Here is a 16762-nt window from a genome sequence, read left to right as displayed (position 1 = left end):
ACCCTCAAAGCGAACAAGCTTGGCGCTGGCGATCTTGCGACCCCAGAATCTCGTCACTTGTCCAGGCACCGTCGTACGTCGCGACTGTTCGCGTCCACCCGCGTCGCCACGCAACTCGGCGAGCGCGAGCGTGCACAGTACTGAGCTCGTTGTGAGCGACGCACGCGTAGCCTCTGCTCCATGCTTCCAGCGACCTACGCTTCCATTTTCGAGCTCGTCGGCGCCAGAACCTCGCAGCCGAGATTTTCGGAGCCCGCACAGCTTGCCACCTCCACCTTCTGCCACCCACTTCCCTGCTCACCTCCCTCGACGCCTCTCGCTCACGTTCCTCACATCTCCTCGCCTGCATCGCCGCCATGGCCCCATACCATGCCCGACACCCCGACCGCGACACCGCACTCCGCACTCCGCACTTCGCCGCACGTGTCCACTCACGACATGTGACAGGGCCAAGACATGCTGGACAGGGAAGAAGGGGTATGAGGTCTGAGGTCCGAGCACCCTCGCCCTCGTACAGCTTCTGATCGGCCGCACCGCCCTCTGTGGGCGATGACATGTAACTGTCTTGTCGTTGTCGACTCTCCACTTCACTCGTGCTCGCATCTTTCCTCTCTTACCCACTCCCTCGCACTTACACTATCCTCTCCTCTCCTCTCCTCTCCTCTCCTCCTCCCCGCCACTTCGCTCTTCTTCCTTCCTCTTTCCTCCTCTCCACTCGTCTCCTCACTCCCCACAACAATGCTACCATCAACACTCATCCTCGCCCTCCTCGCCTGCCCTGTCATGGCTGCGCCCGCCGGTTCCTCTGGGCTCGTAGTGCGCCAGGCGACGGGCGACTCCGGGACAGGCGGGACAGGCGGAACAGGCGCCGGAGGCGGGGGCACGGGTACAGGCGATGGCGGAGGGACGGGCGGCAACGGCGGGACAGGTGCTGGTGGCAATACGGGTGGGACTGGCAACACAGGAGGAACGGGGACTGGCGGGACGGGCAACACTGGTGGAACTGGCACAGGCGGTACAGGCAACACTGGCGGAACTGGAAACACTGGTGGGACAGGCAACAGTGGCGGAACGGGCACTGGTGGCACTGGTAATAGTGGCGGCACAGGCGGCAATACGGGCACTACTGGCTCCGGCACAGGTTCGACCGGCAATGGCCAGACGGGCAATACTGGCAACACCGGCGGCACTGGCAACACAGGCAACACGGGCAACACGGGCAATACTGGATCGACGGGTAACACGGGCAACACCGGCTCCACAGGCAACACGGGGAGTACTGGCAACACGGGGAATACTGGCAACACGGGGACAGGCTCGACGAACAACCCCCCCACCAGCGGCGACAAGCCCACGAGTACGAACCCCGATACCAACCCAAACAACGATAACAAAGACCAGCCGCAGCCCACGCCCACAGACACCGCCGAGGGGCCATGGGACACGGCAGACCACACGCGCTACCCGATGAACATCACCTGGCCGCGCAAGGGAAATTTCTGTGCGTCGCGCCCACACCATGATGGACAAGGCTGACCCCAGGGTCGTTCAAGGCGACCGGCGCCATTTGGTGGACGTACGAGGGGCCCAGAGACGACGAACTTCACTTCTTCCTTTGGAGCAACGACACGAAGAAGGTCAAGACGTTCCGCACCGGCGACCCCGGCGACGGCAGTCTGATTCCCTTCGGCCGCCTGCGCACGCGCAAGGACAGTGAGTCTCCCCCTCGCCGTCCGCTCACACCAGCTATCATGGCCGACGAGGGCAACACGACATTCTACCCCATCGAATATTATGACCCCGGCGAGGCGTGCATCGAGTGCCACGGCGGGACGTTTTACCTTCAGATCGCCGTGCCCGAGTACTGCCCCGACCGGCCGGGATACAATGCCTCGCGTGTGTGCAACTACACGAACGTGTTCACGTCCGACGAGTTCCAGCTCAACGACCACGGCCCGAACGACCCCGAGGTCGACAAGCTCATCCGCCAGTACCGGTCCAAGGGGTGGAACGTGAGCTTTATGAAAAACGCCGCGGCCGCCGTCGCCGCGAGCTGGCTGATTGCCGCGGGCGCGGCGGCGGCGGCGGCTGTCGCTGTGGTGCTTTAGGGCATGGCTTGAGGGAGGGTCTGTAGCATTGTGTCATTGCATTAGATCGATTGAGATGTGAGATAGCATCGGTGGCTCAGCGCCCCACCGTTCCACACCGCAAAGCAGCTCTTACATGTCACAACACTATACCGCGCTACACTCTAAACGCTCACGCTCCCGCCCAGCGCGCAAATGTCGAACTGCTCCTGCGTGAGGCCGACGGTCTCGCGCGCCTCTGCGAGCATGCGTGGCGGCTCAGAGATCGGCTCGTTCGACAGGTCCCACGTGCCCCAGTGGATCGCGACAGCCTTGCGCGCGTTCTGGAGTCAGTGCTGCTTCGCAGCGAGAAGGCCGAGGGGGCCGGGGAGCATGTTTAGAAGGAAGCAGAGGTGCAGAGGCAGCAGATGACAGCCTTGGGTTCGCAGCTGCGCCCTGCTCCGCTCTTCCTCCTCGTCCCAGCGGGCCTCCTGCTCCCTTCTCCCCATCCCACCTCCTATCCCATGATCGCACTCACCACATCCTTGAACACGCGCACCGCATCAATCGGCGCACAATGCACGGTGCTCAAGAAAGAGCGCGTCGAGTACGCGCCGATTGGGAGGAACGCGAGGTCGATCGGACCCAGCCGCGAGCCGATCTCCTTGAAAGCCGGACACACGGGCCGGGACTCATCGATCTCGTACGTCTCCGTGTCAACAGCCGAGTATCCTGGTGTCAGCGACAATGGCGGTGCCACACTCTTTATCTGCGCTTCGCTTCCTTCATCGCCACCCGTGGGATGATGTCAGCTCCCACCCCACGCCACCATGTCAGGTGTCGCCACCCAGGTGTACCTGCGCTCCCGGACGCACCCCACCGTCTCGCCACGCCCGCCGCCGGCCAAAACTCACCAGTGTCACCGGCAAACCACACGGTCTGCGCGCCGCCGTCCCGCTTCGTCTTGACACACCACCCGCCCCACAGACTCGCAGCCATGTCGAACGCCGTCCGCGCCGTCATATGCTGCGCGGGCGTATATGTGAAGTGTGCGTCGCCGCGGTCGCTGCTCACCGCGATCTCCTCCCACCAGTCGGCCTCGCGCACGAGCTCGTCGGGTGCGATACCGCGCACGAGGCGGAGCGTGTTCAGCGGGATGAGGAGCGCCGGCGGTGTCGCAGCCTGCTTCGCGAAGATCGCGCGGAGCGTGGGGATGTCCAAGTGGTCGTAGTGGTTGTGGCTGATGGCTACGATGTCGAGCGGCGGCAGCGCGTCGACGGCCTCGGCGACTGTCGCGCCGCACGGCACGGGCGTGAAGCGGCGCGGGGCGCCGAACCACTGCGTCGGCCCGCACCGGTCGCTGAACACCGGGTCGAAGAGGATGTTGAGCCCCCGCTCCTGCCCCGCCAACGGCGCGTACTGGATCAGCACGGCCGCGTGGCCCAGCCATGTCGACTTGACGCCCGTCGCCGGTGGCGTGAAATCACACTCGGCGCGCGGCACGAACGTGCATCCGTCCGCGAGCTCTGGGCGCTTCTTCCCCACACCTGACCACACAAACTGCTGTCAGCTCTCTCTGTTGCTTCCCTTCTTCCCCTCCCCCCCCCCCTCCCCCCCCTCCCCCCCCCCCCCCCCCCCCCACACCTACACCCCCTGTTTGTCTCCATTCCTCCACTACCGCAGCCCTCGCCACACTCACCTTCGCGGCCTCGAGAAAGCTCTGCTCAGCCTTCGCGCTCGGCCACGGGTTCTTGAACCCGTCCGGCGTCGCGCCCTTCCAATGCTCGCCCCGTACATGCTCCGCCTCAGGCGACAGTGCTACCTGGGGCACGGCGGGGGTCTCTGTACTACACCACATTCTGAGGATGTTGCGTGCGGATGGTGCGATGGAGGGAGTGGCGATGGGGAATGGGCGGGACGCGGATGCGTGTGATGTGAGTGCGCGGAGGGAGGCGCGCATGAGGCTGTGAGATCTGCGCTGAGCGCCTGGAGGCTGGTGCCGAGGGGGGAACAGAGAAATGCGGCAGTGGTCGCTACGAAAATGATGGCTCGCAGGCCCGGCGGGCAGCCACGTGCGTCATGAAAAAGTAGACGCTCAAGGCGAAGCCGAGGTGGAGTGCTGGAGATGGCCGAGGGCCGATTCCGAAACCGGAGATGGCGGAAGATGACGGGGAGCTTGGCATCGTTTCATGTTGGATGATCAGAAACGTGGTGGGCCCAATATTGATGTCTCATCAGCAAACCAGCTGCACCCGATCGTGTCCCGCTCACAGACATAAAGCAACTTTGAGGTATGTACGGTCCACGTTCGCAGGTACTCAAATTCTGGATATCTACTTCTATACGATTGGGTCCCACTGCGCCTGGCAATTACAGTGCTTCTCCGTGCCGGTGTCGAAACCGCCCTGTCCAAGAATCACTACAGTAGTTGCGTATGTTTGCGCTCGCACGAGGCAGAAATTCTCGTCCATCTGACTGTCCGCATGCACCTCAGCACACCGGGCCTTCATACAGGAGTGGAACTCATCGTCGCACGTGTTCTTGCTCTTGCTGCACGTCGAGTAGCAGTTGTCGTGGCCGTTGCAACAATCAAGAACAATCCAGTCATCAACCGGGAATCCACCTGGACGCCCACACCCATTGGGAACGATGGGAACGTCGTTCTGCACCGGTACATGGCCTGCTGGGCAGCGCCCCGTGCGATCAGGATACGGCGTCATGTCGGGGGAGCTATTCGGGCGAGTGGGAGGCGACGACGACTCTGGCGCCGGCTCTGGAGTTGTCTCAGGGGCGGGTTCGGGGGCGGGCTGGGGGGCTGGGGGAGGGTTGGCCACACCTCCTCCTCCCACTCCGGAGCCGTTGAAGAGTGTGCTCCAAGTGAGCACACCCACGATCCCGTCAACATCCAGACCGTCACGGCCTGGAACGATAAGATTGACCCGTACGTGGTATCGCCAAATTCGCCATCCTCGACCAGCATTGCGTGGCCGTCGGCGACGCGGGCGTTGATTGCGGCCTGCGCGGCCGCGACAGAGGGGCCGGACGATCCGCGCGACACGACCTCGACGAGCGCGCCCAGCGTCGCTGGGCCGGGAATGCCGTCCGCCTCGAGGCCGCGCGCAGCTTGGGCGGCCGTAACAGCGCCGGCCGTCTCGGGACCCCAGATACCGTCGGGTGTCACGCCCAAAAGATGCTGGAGGGCGCGAATGAGGTCAGCGTCCGCGTCAGAGCCGGCGTACGCCCCCGCGCCCAGTGTGCCCACTGCGCGGGCCAGGAGGCGGGCCTCCATCGGCGGCTATATCAGCGGGGCTCAGTCAGGCGGGCGACTCACGACGGACCGCATCATCTGCACGTCGCGGCCTACTGGGACGAGGTCGTGGCTGGCGACGGGGTGCGGGCGCGCGGCGGCGCCCGTCGCAAGTGCTAGTAGGAGGAGGAGGGGAGCACGCATGGTAGTGTATTGGTGTGGGGAGCACGTCGCGCGTGTCGCGTTTTAAATATGGTGAGCGGCCGAGCGAGAACAACAATGCGCGCAAACGGGCAGGCACTCGGCATCCGGCGAGATCGCATGCATTGGTGCTGTTGTCAAGCAGATATGTACAGAGACGCGTTAACCTTGACCTGGATCTGAAACGCACGTCTGGTCGCATTGCTGATTAGAGTTCACGATAAGATGCCGTGGAAGCTGGGCCGATGTGCCGCTGACACCGGCACGCACGGCTTCTACGCGTTGTTGTAAGCTTTATCCCGCATCGGACCTTTTCGCACACGCATAACGCTGCTAAGCGGCAGCCGCTCCACAAGGAGGTCTGCATTTGCTGCACGGTGCACATCCGCTTGATGCAAGACTCGAAAAGCACTGCCGTCCGTATGGGAAGGCTCTCAACTCTAATTTATGCTTTGAGTGTCAAAGCCCACCGGAAGCAGAGAAGTTAAACAGCGACGCGTCGATCACAGCGTTCATCGCTGGGAATGAGTCGGTCGAGGCGGCAGGCGAAGGGCCCATGAAGGAGAAATGGCAGTGCAGAAATTGGGGGTATGCAAACTACTGTAGGTGAAGGCTTGAGTCGTAACAGTACTGTGGAGCCCAGCCACGTTGTATAATCCTGATTCACAATGCCGTCTGATGTCGATGGACTTCTGGAAAAGGCGTCAGTTATAGTACCCCACTGCAGGGAACGCGTTCACGCCGGCTTTGAGGTTAAAGAGGCAACGGGTGATTCACGGGTCCAGTACGGGAGGCAAGGCAAATGGCGGTCTCCACAATATGTGGTTTGGTCGGAAGTTTGCAAGACGCGAGCGCAGGTGCTGAGTCAATGCCTGGCTGAACTAGTTCCAAGCGTCAAACGCTTTGTCGTCTCTTGAGATCCATCGCGTTCTCGGGGCGGCTAAAAGCCTGACGATTCATTCGTCCCCCGAAGACGTTTTGCTGACAGCGGTCGCAACTCCTCGTGACGTTGTTGTTGGTGAGGTTCTAGACCCGAGAAGCTGTGGGTGTGACGAGGGATGGCGCTGATGGGCCTGGGCCATTCAGGACCATAACTGGTCGTTCGCAAGCAGGGAGTCGGGCTTTGTGACTAAGCGCGTCCTCACGCCCGCTGGCTTGGCCTCGTGTGAAGAGGAGTTGGGGGTAGATATACCGGGTCGGCGTGAGTGGGGCGTTGAAGGAGAGCTAGGGGGTTGTAACTGCAGTGAGAGGAGAGCACAGATGTTCGGAAACAAGAGAATGACGAGAAAGGCGTGGCGCCACACAGCCTCGGCTGATCGATGGGGTGAAAGTGGCGCAGTGGCGGCGCAAAAGGGCAGGCACACGACTCCACTTGCGCCGATTTCTCCTTGCTCCCATGCCCCGTCTCATACGATGTTAACGAAAACAGAAGTGCACGGATCACCGATTTACCGTCGGCCGAGAGTATCTGATAGGCCCAATCTGATAACTTTTGCGCCCTTCTGCACCACCCGCACAGACAGCCTCGTCCTGTCTCCCCTTCGACGTCCCCGTCCGCTCGTTGTCCATCTGTCGAAAGTCCGTGACACCCTCGGCCGAACACATGGGATCGGCTGGCACTGTTGTTGGGAGCAGAGGGGAATAGAGCGCCTACCTGCACAGCTCCGACAGCCAGAATCTCGTTTAATAACGGTTACACAGCGCGCGAGCGCGACGCCCGAAATCCGCAGCACACGATTCCCGCAACCGAAACAGGGCGCTCGGACCGCGGGGCAAAGCTGGTGCGCCATTCCTCCCACCCCGCTTCCCATCTCATCCCGTGCACGATAAATATTGCGGTTGCATCCCGCTTCTCCCTACTCCACCAAACCCCCACAACATCCCCTCCAACCTCTACCCTCTCCCACAACTCAATGAAGCTTTCCACACTCATTACTGCAACTTCTCTGCCCGCCCTCTCGCTCGCAGCTTCGATCCCGCTTGCTGGGCGGACCCCGAGCCTCGGGGTCCGCCAGGCCTCGCAACCCAGTGCCCCATCGGAGAACTGCGCCTGGGGTGCGCAGACTCTAGACCACGCTGACGCCAGATGGCGACCACTGGGATTGCTTTGACGCTGCCGACAAGGCCGAGGCCGTTCGCCTCGCATACGCTGTCGGCCAATGTCTTGTTCATCCTGAGGGTGAGTCGCGGCATTCCATTCTAAGCTACATCACAAGCCGCACCCTGCACGCCACATCGAGTTTGCTCCTGGCTGGCGTGACCCGATGTTTCCATCACATTTTGGGACTCCGTGTTCTGTAGCTGACGTCAGACGGTTCTCGGTAAGACTAACTGGTCCAATACCCCTTCAATATTAACAAACAGCCACGGCAATTGCACCAACCTGGCCGCCGGCGCTCCCGTCTGTGGCGAAGTCGTTCTCGGCGAATTCAACATGCCGATGCATGTCGCCTCCATTTTCATCGTACTCGTCATTTCTGCTCTGGGTGTCTACCTCCCCACTATCGCCGGTTGGTTCGTGAAGGACTCCAATGGCGCCAAGTCTGTAGGACACCTTGATGCTGCCTCATTCGGCCGCGAATACGGCTTCTGGCGCAATGTCTTCTTCCTCGTCCGCCACTTCGGCACGGGCGTCATCATTTCCACCGCCTTTGTGGTAAGTTCATCCCTGAGGAAGACTCGCAGCAGTCTCAATTAACCCCAGCACCTGCTCTACCACGGATTCCTTATGTGGAATGACAGGTGTCTTGGCACTCTCCTCTTCGCGCCGGTAGCACCGACAATTGCGATGGTCGGTGCCCTCATTACCTTCGCCCTTGACTTCGTCGCCTCCCATGCAGCTGAGAAGCGCTTCGGCGTTGGTGGTCTTAACTCACCGTCGCCCGTCAGCGTAACTCCTGACCACCACAGTGTCGCCGACACCCACAGCCATGCTGAGAAGGCCACCACCTCCCACGCCCACGACGGCTGCTGCCCTGACCCCGAGGCCGCCATTCTCGCTTGGCAGAACAAGGAGCTTTGGCGCGTACTCCTCCTTGAGGCCGGTATTATTTTCCACTCGTACGTGCACATCTCAGCGCAAGCTCACTACAGCGTCATGATCGGTGTCACCCTTGGCGCCGACTCATCCTCCTCCTGGACCACTCTCTTTATCGTCATCATTTTCCACCAGTTCTTCGAAGGTGCCGCCCTCGGCGCGCGGCTTGCCCTCCTCCACTGGCTCAGCAAGACCCACTCCTTCCTTCAGGCATCCATGTTTATGGTGAGCGGTCGACTCCATACTGCCGAGCTAACGCCAGATCGTTACCCCCATTGGCATCGCGATCGGCATCGGAGTCCGTAAATCATTCTCGGCCAATGGCACAGCAGCTCTCATTTCCATCGGCGTTCTTGACTCAACATCCGCCGGTATTCTGGTACGTTGTGCTTCACCCCAGCCCTCACAACCTAACACCCAGCTGTACACCTCATTCAAGCTCCTCGCCGCCGACTACGTCGACGGTCCTCTCAAAAACGCCAACAAGAAGAGACTATTTGCATCCTTCTTCTGTCTCTTCCTCGGCATTCTCGCCATGACCATTCTTGGCCGATGGGTCTAAGGCTCAAACAAATCCACCCCTTACGCCCCAAACACGCGCAACGCTTACGCGACGGACAATACACGAAACTCTTGTATATTAGGTGTGATTGGCAGACACGACATAGATACTAGCGTCATGATGTACACGCATAGACTGTCCAGGAGGACGAGGGAGCGGGGTGGGCCTTGGTCATGCTCGAACATGACTAGATTGGTTGAGGATTAATCGACCAGTTTGACCTTTAATCCCGCCTTGAGATCACCCATAGTGTGATTGAAGAGGCACACAGGCCGGTTTGCAGTACGCTTATCAACGCCGTGTGCACGCTTCCTTGTGACTGGGGTTCAGCTGTGCGAGACCTACGGGCTGTACGCAATCCTCAAATCTGGAAGCCGGTTTCGTGCCTGCTGCACTGAGCCCAAAGACACTTGGGGTGATGGAGTCCCCAATAGGAGCAAGCTCGAATTGCGCGACGACATTAGATGGAGGATGGCAGCAATCTAGTGCTCAACAATAATAAACACTCCGGCTCGGCGTGTCTTACTGGAAGGAGCCGATGCCAGAGCGAAAGCATGCAACATCGTGCTGGGGCGTCAGAGCGACCCGCCCACCTGCACTGTAGTTGTGTACACAGCTGGACCTGCACACATGTGATCCGCACAAATATGAGGCCCGTTAGCATGCCTTGGTTCCTGGGAGCTGCGAGTGCAGATCTTGCGATATCACTCCGGCTGACACCAGGATTAAGCTTGTTCAGCACTGATCAGCTCTGGCTCCAGGCACTGAATGTTGTTCAGAAGTATTCATGTGCTGTGCAGACCATGTACGGCTCCACAATATCACTAGGTAGCCTGGCGCGTGATTGCCTCAGCGCTTGAGTTGAGACGCCTGAGACACCTAGTTGCCTGAGACGGGCAAGGCCGCTCCGTCAATGGCCGTGCGGCCCAAGCGTATGAAACCTCAAGAGCGTCCGAGCATTCCGGGCGATTGAAAGTAGTTAAGAGTCCCGTCTTCGATTTACATCGCAACTCACTGCATGAGGACCCCAAATGCTCGCTTCATTGTTCGTCCTAACGCTCGCTGCTGCGACGGGCGTTGGTGCCACTGCCATCGGGAAGTATGTGTGTACTGGACCCGATTCAGCGCGGATATGTACGCACCCCACCACATACGCAAACATGACTTTCCCCCGCTCCACCGGGGATGACTGGTGTGAGCCTCCTCCGACGATAACGCTGACGACAGGGACGGAAAGCGCGGCGGTGGTGTGGGCATGGGACGAACGCAATGCCGATGAAGACTTGCTTTTCGCCCTCCGCGCCTTCCCGGGCGGCGGCGAGATCACGCACGACTGGCACCCCGAGACGCCCAAACCTCTCGAGGGACTGCTGGATGCCAGTGAGGATCTTCAATTTCAGGCTGACCGAAGGTGCGCGTGCGACGGATCGTAGCGCTGTGTTCCCACTAAAGTTCGCGCTGCCGGGGCAATGGCTCGGAGAGGGCAAGTTCCGCGTTTTGCTTGCCCGCCCGATCGGGCCGGACCACTGCACAACGGCAGCCGGCGTGCTAGCTGATGCTTCGGCTGGCGGTGGTGCGTGCTATTACACAGCCACCCCGAGCGTATGGGGAATTGTAGAGGTGCGAAGAAGCGGGGTGGAGATGCCAGAGGTAGCCGCGATCAAGGCTGGGACCTTTGGTCTGCCATCCCCGACCCCGGCGGTCGCTCCTCTCAGTGCTACCTCCTCGAGTGCGGCTGGTTCCCTCCGCATACCCGCCGCAATGCTGCTCCTGGGGTCCGTTGTGGGCATGTGGTAGTGCGGCCGCGATTCAAGATTGTGTGTGGTGGGGATAGCATAATCACACTATCACTTTGTCTGCAGCGGAAATGCACGTCTGTCGTACAATTCGCCGTTTGCAGTGGGCCGACAATGCGTAGGACTTGAGATTGCTTATACATAGTACAGTAGTCGGGAGGCAAGGCAATCAGGGCAATGGTTGGTTGAGGGTCGCCGCCAAGCCCCCCCGAGGTCCGGTTGGCCTCAGCATCCACACGAAGCGCGCGAGCCATAGGGCGCACCGGGAACACAGTCAAGCGGGACATACATAAGCCGGGCTGCAGCAAGCGTCCCTCTTCATCCCCATCATGCTCATCTCCACGCTCATTTCTCTCTTCGCCCTCCCCGCCCGTGCCCAGACGGGCTTGAACGGGTACCATCCCATCATACCCGTGAACGAGTACTCTGCCAGGATCACCTGGCCCCAGGCATCCGACTACTGTGCGTGACTCTGTCCAAAGCGATAGGTCTCGCTAACGACAGGGGTGTTGAATGGCACAGCCGCCGTGTCGTGGGACTACACGGGTCCATCAAACATTACGAAAGATGTCCTCTTCCTCCTCGTCCCTCTGTTCGACGTGCCAAACCCCGAGCCTAATTCAACGGCCTACTGGCTCCTCGACCACCGTGCGTCAGACATCACTAGGGCTGACGGCAGACGCGAACGCGATGCACAAGGCGACGGTCGTACCGCTCAAGTATGCGATGACTCACGATGTCCTGCCTGGCCGGTATGAGTTGTGGGCGACGACCGAGTACGGCGCCATCGGCAAGGCGCCACGAGTGGCGTGTGACTATGCCGAGAGCCACCTAGCATCGGTGCGCGGCAGCGCGCCCATGCCCGGCCGCGAGTGCTATGTGTTCAGGCATGGCCAGCCGGTCCTGTTTGAGATCAGGGGCAACGGGACGGACATGCCCAAGGCCGCTGAGATTGCCGGGCTCGCCGCGAGGGCCAACGGCACCTCGGGCACGGTGGGCCCTTCCGGAAGTGCTCAGTCCGCGTCGCCTACTAGTGGTGGCTACATCGCTTCCCTCTCCACGGCTGCAGCGGTGGTCGCGGGAGCTGTAGTCGCTGTTCTCCTGTAATCTGCTGCTGAATTTGAGTTGCGCTGTTCTCCGATTGATGTTCTCTCAATACTCGTTACCGCATTATTGTGCCTCGATGGACTCCATGCATCATAACGTGAGCTGTCAGTAGCGGAGGGTGTAGTGGGACTCAAAGTCGTACGCATGCGGGCCCGTGCGCAGGCAGGAGTATTCAAGATGAATCTTCGATTCGACGTTCATGCAACCGTACTCGATCTAACAGTCGAGGGATCAGATGCTAGAGCGGAATGGGGCTTACTAATTTTGAGCTTGATCGCCAGGAAGATCAACGCTGACGGCGATGTCGAGCTCGGCTGTCATCGCGCTGACCTCCGAAACAAATCAGGCTTCGGGCGCCGCCAAGCATGTGGAGCCCTTGCGGCCCTTGCGCCCCGGCGTCCTGGCGAGCACCGCCACCGCTCGGCGTCGCTTCGGTCGGCTGGGCGCGGAACGGTGCCTGTGCTCACCGCTTCCGCTTCGATCTCCGCGTCGATCTTATAGGGACCGGTGTCCATCCGGCACCCATGATCCCTCGCCACCAGCACTCCCGTCTACAATGAGCGCCCAGCGCCTCCTCGACCCTATCAACCCGCCCCTCGTCGCGTTCGGCCCCACGCGTGCGGCGCAGACTACGCTCACGTTCAGCGTGAAGGCGGTGGGCGGCAAGGTGCGGAGTGCCGCGTCGGGGCTTACGCAGGACACGTTTGACGTGTTGGACGACAGCAGGGTGCTGTTCCACGCGACGGCGGGGGGGCTGCGGCTGAAGAATATTACGCGTGCGTCGTGGAGGTGGTGAGGCTGACGCAAGGCATCACAGACATTACCGGCGCCGGGCTGTGCAACATCACCGCCTCGTACCAGGGTTCCCTACAACGCGCGTTCACGGGCATGGATGCGGAGGGGACAGTGTTCCGCGCCGAGAAAAAGTGGTCTTGTACGTCGAGGGAAGCAGCGCTGACGCAGGGGGCACGAAGCTCGTGGTCTCATCCCCCGGGCTTCAGCACACCCTGGTCGTATTGGGATACGGGTTGATGCGGAGCGCCGAGGTCACGATGGACGGGCAGGTGCTCGCGGTGTTTGAGCGCGAGGGGTGGGGACGCGGACTGATGTGGAATTCCAAGTCTGTAAGTGACAGGATGGGCGGGCTGATATTTTGTACCGCCTGACGGTCGCCGCCGGGGTCGATCTGGCGCTCATGACCGCCCTGTGCATTATTTTCGACGAGTGTAAGTTCGACGATGCGAAGCATGGGTAGGCGGGCAGAATTGGGGGTAGTGGCGTGTGTACAGTAGCTGGCTATGAATGATGCGTGATTGAACGCGCTTTGTACAATACATATCGAGCTCTCGGACAAGGAGACGTCCAGCTGCGAATTTATGCTCCATAGACTCCTACATCGCGTCCTCAATTCAATGTCCACAACCATTGCTCGCAAACATCGTCCGTTTATCGCGTTGCAGCCTGTTGAAGCCTGGTGTAAGGTCATGTTAACTCAGGCCCTTCCACTCACCATGCTGCCTGGCCTCCAGATCGGAGATCAGATAGGAGCCACAATCCACTGCTGGTTCGGGCCGCAAGTACTACACTCAGCCCAACCCCGCCAAAACTTACCACTCCCAAACCTGGACGAAGTTTCGACCAGGCTGACCGTCCGGGACATCTAAACAGAGATCTGTTTCAGCGCCGTGCCGCCGCCGGACGCACCATAATTTCGGAGCCGGATCTGGCTCCCCTCCACAACCCACTGCTGCTGCGTGAGGCCGTCGTAACAGTCCCACATGTGCACGCGCGCACCGTTTCCCGGCGCTACTGTCAGCCCTCCTCCACGGGAGGCGTACACTCGCCGGCGTCCAGACACTTGCGCTCGCCCAGCGTGCCCGTCACGGCGATTTGGCCGCTGATCTGCCACGCGCGGCAGAAAAACTGTGGTAAGGATGCCGGGCGCGTACAGTACCTTGGGCGCGTCGGGTCCGCTGGTGTAAGCTGATACGATGTGGGGCTTACACGTAGGGCTTGATGCCGTTCTGGATCGGCGTCGGCGTGTAGATTGGAGAAGTGAAGATCTGTTCGAACTCGAAGAAGAGGCCCGGCGCGCCCGCCCACTTGATGGTCGACCGCGGGGGCACGGTGGGCGAGGGAGCGGCGGCGGCAAGGAGGGCCAGGATCGGCGGGAGCAGGGCGATGGTGGCGAGCATGGTGGAGAGATGGATGAGAATAAAGGAAAGCCGACGTAGACTTAAGTATGCGGCGAGAAGAACACGGGGGCCTAGTCAAGGTGAATGCTGTTGGAGGTGAGTGGGACAAGCCTTGCGCCACTCAACCTCGCACCTCGCCACCGCCGCTCACATATTCCGCATTCCGCAACGCCTGTCGATCTCGACGTCACGGCGACGCAGTCCGACGGATTCGGGGATGGCGGGAATGCTTCTGCTGCCGCTGCCTCCAGCTGAGTCGATGAAGCTATTTCCGCCCGTCACCGAAGTTCCCGCCGCCAGACTACCGAGCTCATCCGTTAGTCCGTGAGTTTCCTTCGTGTCAATTTAGCTCGCACGTTCAGGTGAACCTCACCTGCGACACCCTCCCCTTGCCATCGTGCACCTGACTATATTACATAGACTGCAATCCCAAAGCAAAGTCAACGCTCTTCCGTCTACAGAGGCCACTCGATCGCCTGCGACAGGTTCTGGTGCACCGCCTTGACCTGAGTGTACGCCTCGATTCCGTAGGTTCCCAGCTCGCGACCAATACCCGACTGCTTGAATCCACCGAAAGGCACGCCAGCATGCAGCAGGCCGTACTGGTTGCACCAGACAGTGCCGGCATCGAGGGCGCCGGACACGCGAGTCATCTGCTTCGCGTCGTTGGTGAACACACCCGCGGCCAGACCGTACGTCGTGTTGTTGGCCAGCTCGAGCGCCTCCTCCTCCGTCTTGAACTTGGCGGCGACGATGACGGGGCCGAAGATCTCCTCCTGCACCACCTTCATGTCGGGCTTGACGTCGGCGATGATCGTTGGCTCGATCCAGAAGCCGCCGCCGGACTGGGGCCACTTCTGGCCACCCGTGACAATGCGGGCGCCCTGCGACCGCCCACTGTCGATGTAGTTGAGGACCTTGTCGCGCTGGCCCGCGGAAATGAGCGGCCCGAACGACGTTTTTTCGTCGCTCGGCTGCCCGATCGCCGCAGCCTCTGCGCGCCGCTTCAGAACCTCCAGGAACTTGTCGTACACACTCTCCTGCACGTAGATGCGCGAGGACGCGCAGCAGTCCTGTCCCGAGTTGAACCAAATGCCGAGCGACGTCCAGTTCGCGGCCTCCTCTAGGTCGGCAGAGTCGAAGATGATCAGCGGTGACTTGCCGCCGAGTTCGAGAGTCACCTTCTTGAGGTTGGACTCGGCCGCGGCGACCGAGATCTTGCGACCGGTAACCACGGAGCCCGTGAATGCGACCTTGTCGATGTCGTGGTGGCGCGCAATTGCCTCACCGGTCGTCGCACCCAGGCCAGGCACAGTGTTGATCACACCGGCGGGGATGCCCGCCTCCTTGGCGAGGTCACAGAGCATGAGCGCCGTAAGAGGGGTGAGCTCCGACGGCTTCATGACTACACAGCAGCCCGCAGCGAGGGCGGGGCCGACCTTCCACGCCCACATGAGGAGGGGGTAGTTCCAGGGAATGCTGGTGTCAGATTCCGCCAAGGTGTTTAGATAAACTCACATCTGGCCACAGACACCAATGGGCTGGTGGAGGGTGTAGCAGAGCTTCTCGTCACCAAACTGGTCGATTGTCTGGCCAAAGATCTTGTCGGCGAGACCCGCGTAGTAGCGGAGACAGGCGACCGAGTCGGCAACATCGCCCTCGCGCGCGATACGCACACCCTTGCCCGAGTTGAGCGACTCGACGGCGGCGACCTTGGCGGCGTCACGCTCGAGGAGATCGGCGAGCTTGTTCAGGACTGGCGTTAGCTTCTGCCTCGTGGGAGAGCTCACGCGTCCCGCGCTCAGCGGCAGCGACCTTGCGGCCCCAGGTGGTCTTGAAGGCCTTGCGGGCAGCTGCGACGGCCGCATCGACGTCCTCCTTGCCGGCGTGGGCGACGGCGACGAGCTTTTCGCCAGTGGCAGGGTTGACAGTGTCAAAGGTCTCGCCGGACTTTGGGGCGACCCACTCGTTGTTGATGAAGAGGCCGGTGGGGAGTGAGACCTTGCCGAGGGAGGGGACGTCGACTTCGGTGTGCGTCATGGTGAAGGTAGGTTGGGGTGGGAAGAGCTGAGAGAGGAGACAGGAGGTTGCTGAGAGATGAAAGAGGCTATGTATACTCTGCGGCAGCTGTGGGGGGAGGAGGCGAGGCGGTGGGCGGGAGAACCGTGATACGGCGATGAATGCCTGGGAATGTCACCGCGTACACCGTACCACTGTACGAGCCACAGAATGTGGGGTGTGGGGTATGTCATGTGTGGAGGCCCATCACGTGCCTATGATTGGCATTTCTTACCGAGCATTTCACCCGAGCGCTCCAATAGGATATTCCCACGACTCAATTATCCGTCCCATCCTCCTCGTCTCAGTCGCTTGCAGTCGCGTCAAGATCGTCTCCCTCGTCAATCCCACCCCTGCACCTCGTCTCAGCGCACTCCTCACCCATCTCCGTGCCAGTGACAAAACAGTGGGGGGTCGCGCCTGAACTATGAAGTAGACGCGGGTCAGGTATGCGTTCACTAGAGCGCTATCTGAGTGCCCTGATAGCTGATCG

General features: G+C 60.8%; 6 protein-coding genes across 6 annotated transcripts; 3 read left to right on the top strand and 3 right to left on the bottom strand.

Moving 5' to 3' along the window:
- Nucleotides 1-549: 549 nt before the first annotated feature.
- Nucleotides 550-2108, top strand: COLE_03564 (uncharacterized protein; the record flags this gene model as incomplete). Its single annotated transcript, XM_018426126.2, has 3 exons — nucleotides 550-1501; nucleotides 1543-1713; nucleotides 1747-2108. 3 exons carry the CDS (start codon nucleotides 550-552, stop codon nucleotides 2106-2108), a joined length of 1485 nt encoding a protein of 494 aa, XP_018274831.1.
- Nucleotides 2109-4572: 2464 nt separating this feature from the next.
- COLE_03563 (uncharacterized protein) lies at nucleotides 4573-4743 on the bottom strand (the record flags this gene model as incomplete). The annotated part of the gene is made up of 1 exon (XM_018424370.2): nucleotides 4573-4743. The coding sequence occupies one exon, from the start codon at nucleotides 4741-4743 to the stop codon at nucleotides 4573-4575; it is 171 nt and encodes a 56-aa protein (XP_018275758.2).
- A 3205-nt stretch (nucleotides 4744-7948) lies between these two features.
- On the top strand, nucleotides 7949-9113 carry COLE_03562 (uncharacterized protein; the record flags this gene model as incomplete). Its single annotated transcript, XM_018419887.2, has 5 exons — nucleotides 7949-8170; nucleotides 8219-8574; nucleotides 8608-8776; nucleotides 8814-8930; nucleotides 8973-9113. 5 exons carry the CDS (start codon nucleotides 7949-7951, stop codon nucleotides 9111-9113), a joined length of 1005 nt encoding a protein of 334 aa, XP_018275757.2.
- A 2486-nt stretch (nucleotides 9114-11599) lies between these two features.
- COLE_03561 (uncharacterized protein) lies at nucleotides 11600-12016 on the top strand (the record flags this gene model as incomplete). Its single annotated transcript, XM_018424369.2, has 1 exon — nucleotides 11600-12016. The coding sequence occupies one exon, from the start codon at nucleotides 11600-11602 to the stop codon at nucleotides 12014-12016; it is 417 nt and encodes a 138-aa protein (XP_018275756.1).
- Nucleotides 12017-13462: 1446 nt separating this feature from the next.
- Nucleotides 13463-14211, bottom strand: COLE_03560 (uncharacterized protein; the record flags this gene model as incomplete). Its single annotated transcript, XM_018419884.2, has 6 exons — nucleotides 13463-13487; nucleotides 13527-13574; nucleotides 13628-13688; nucleotides 13721-13822; nucleotides 13879-13939; nucleotides 14023-14211. 6 exons carry the CDS (start codon nucleotides 14209-14211, stop codon nucleotides 13463-13465), a joined length of 486 nt encoding a protein of 161 aa, XP_018275755.1.
- A 455-nt stretch (nucleotides 14212-14666) lies between these two features.
- Nucleotides 14667-16251, bottom strand: COLE_03559 (uncharacterized protein; the record flags this gene model as incomplete). Its single annotated transcript, XM_018419885.2, has 3 exons — nucleotides 14667-15690; nucleotides 15730-15967; nucleotides 16002-16251. The coding sequence occupies 3 exons, from the start codon at nucleotides 16249-16251 to the stop codon at nucleotides 14667-14669; spliced, it is 1512 nt and encodes a 503-aa protein (XP_018275754.1).
- Between the last annotated feature and the right edge of the window lie 511 nt (nucleotides 16252-16762).

Source organism: Cutaneotrichosporon oleaginosum (assembly GCF_008065305.1).
Source record: "Cutaneotrichosporon oleaginosum strain ATCC 20508 chromosome Unknown ATCC20508_contig03, whole genome shotgun sequence".
Classification (NCBI taxonomy): domain Eukaryota; kingdom Fungi; phylum Basidiomycota; class Tremellomycetes; order Trichosporonales; family Trichosporonaceae; genus Cutaneotrichosporon; species Cutaneotrichosporon oleaginosum.
This window is presented reverse-complemented; position numbering and strand designations above follow the sequence as displayed.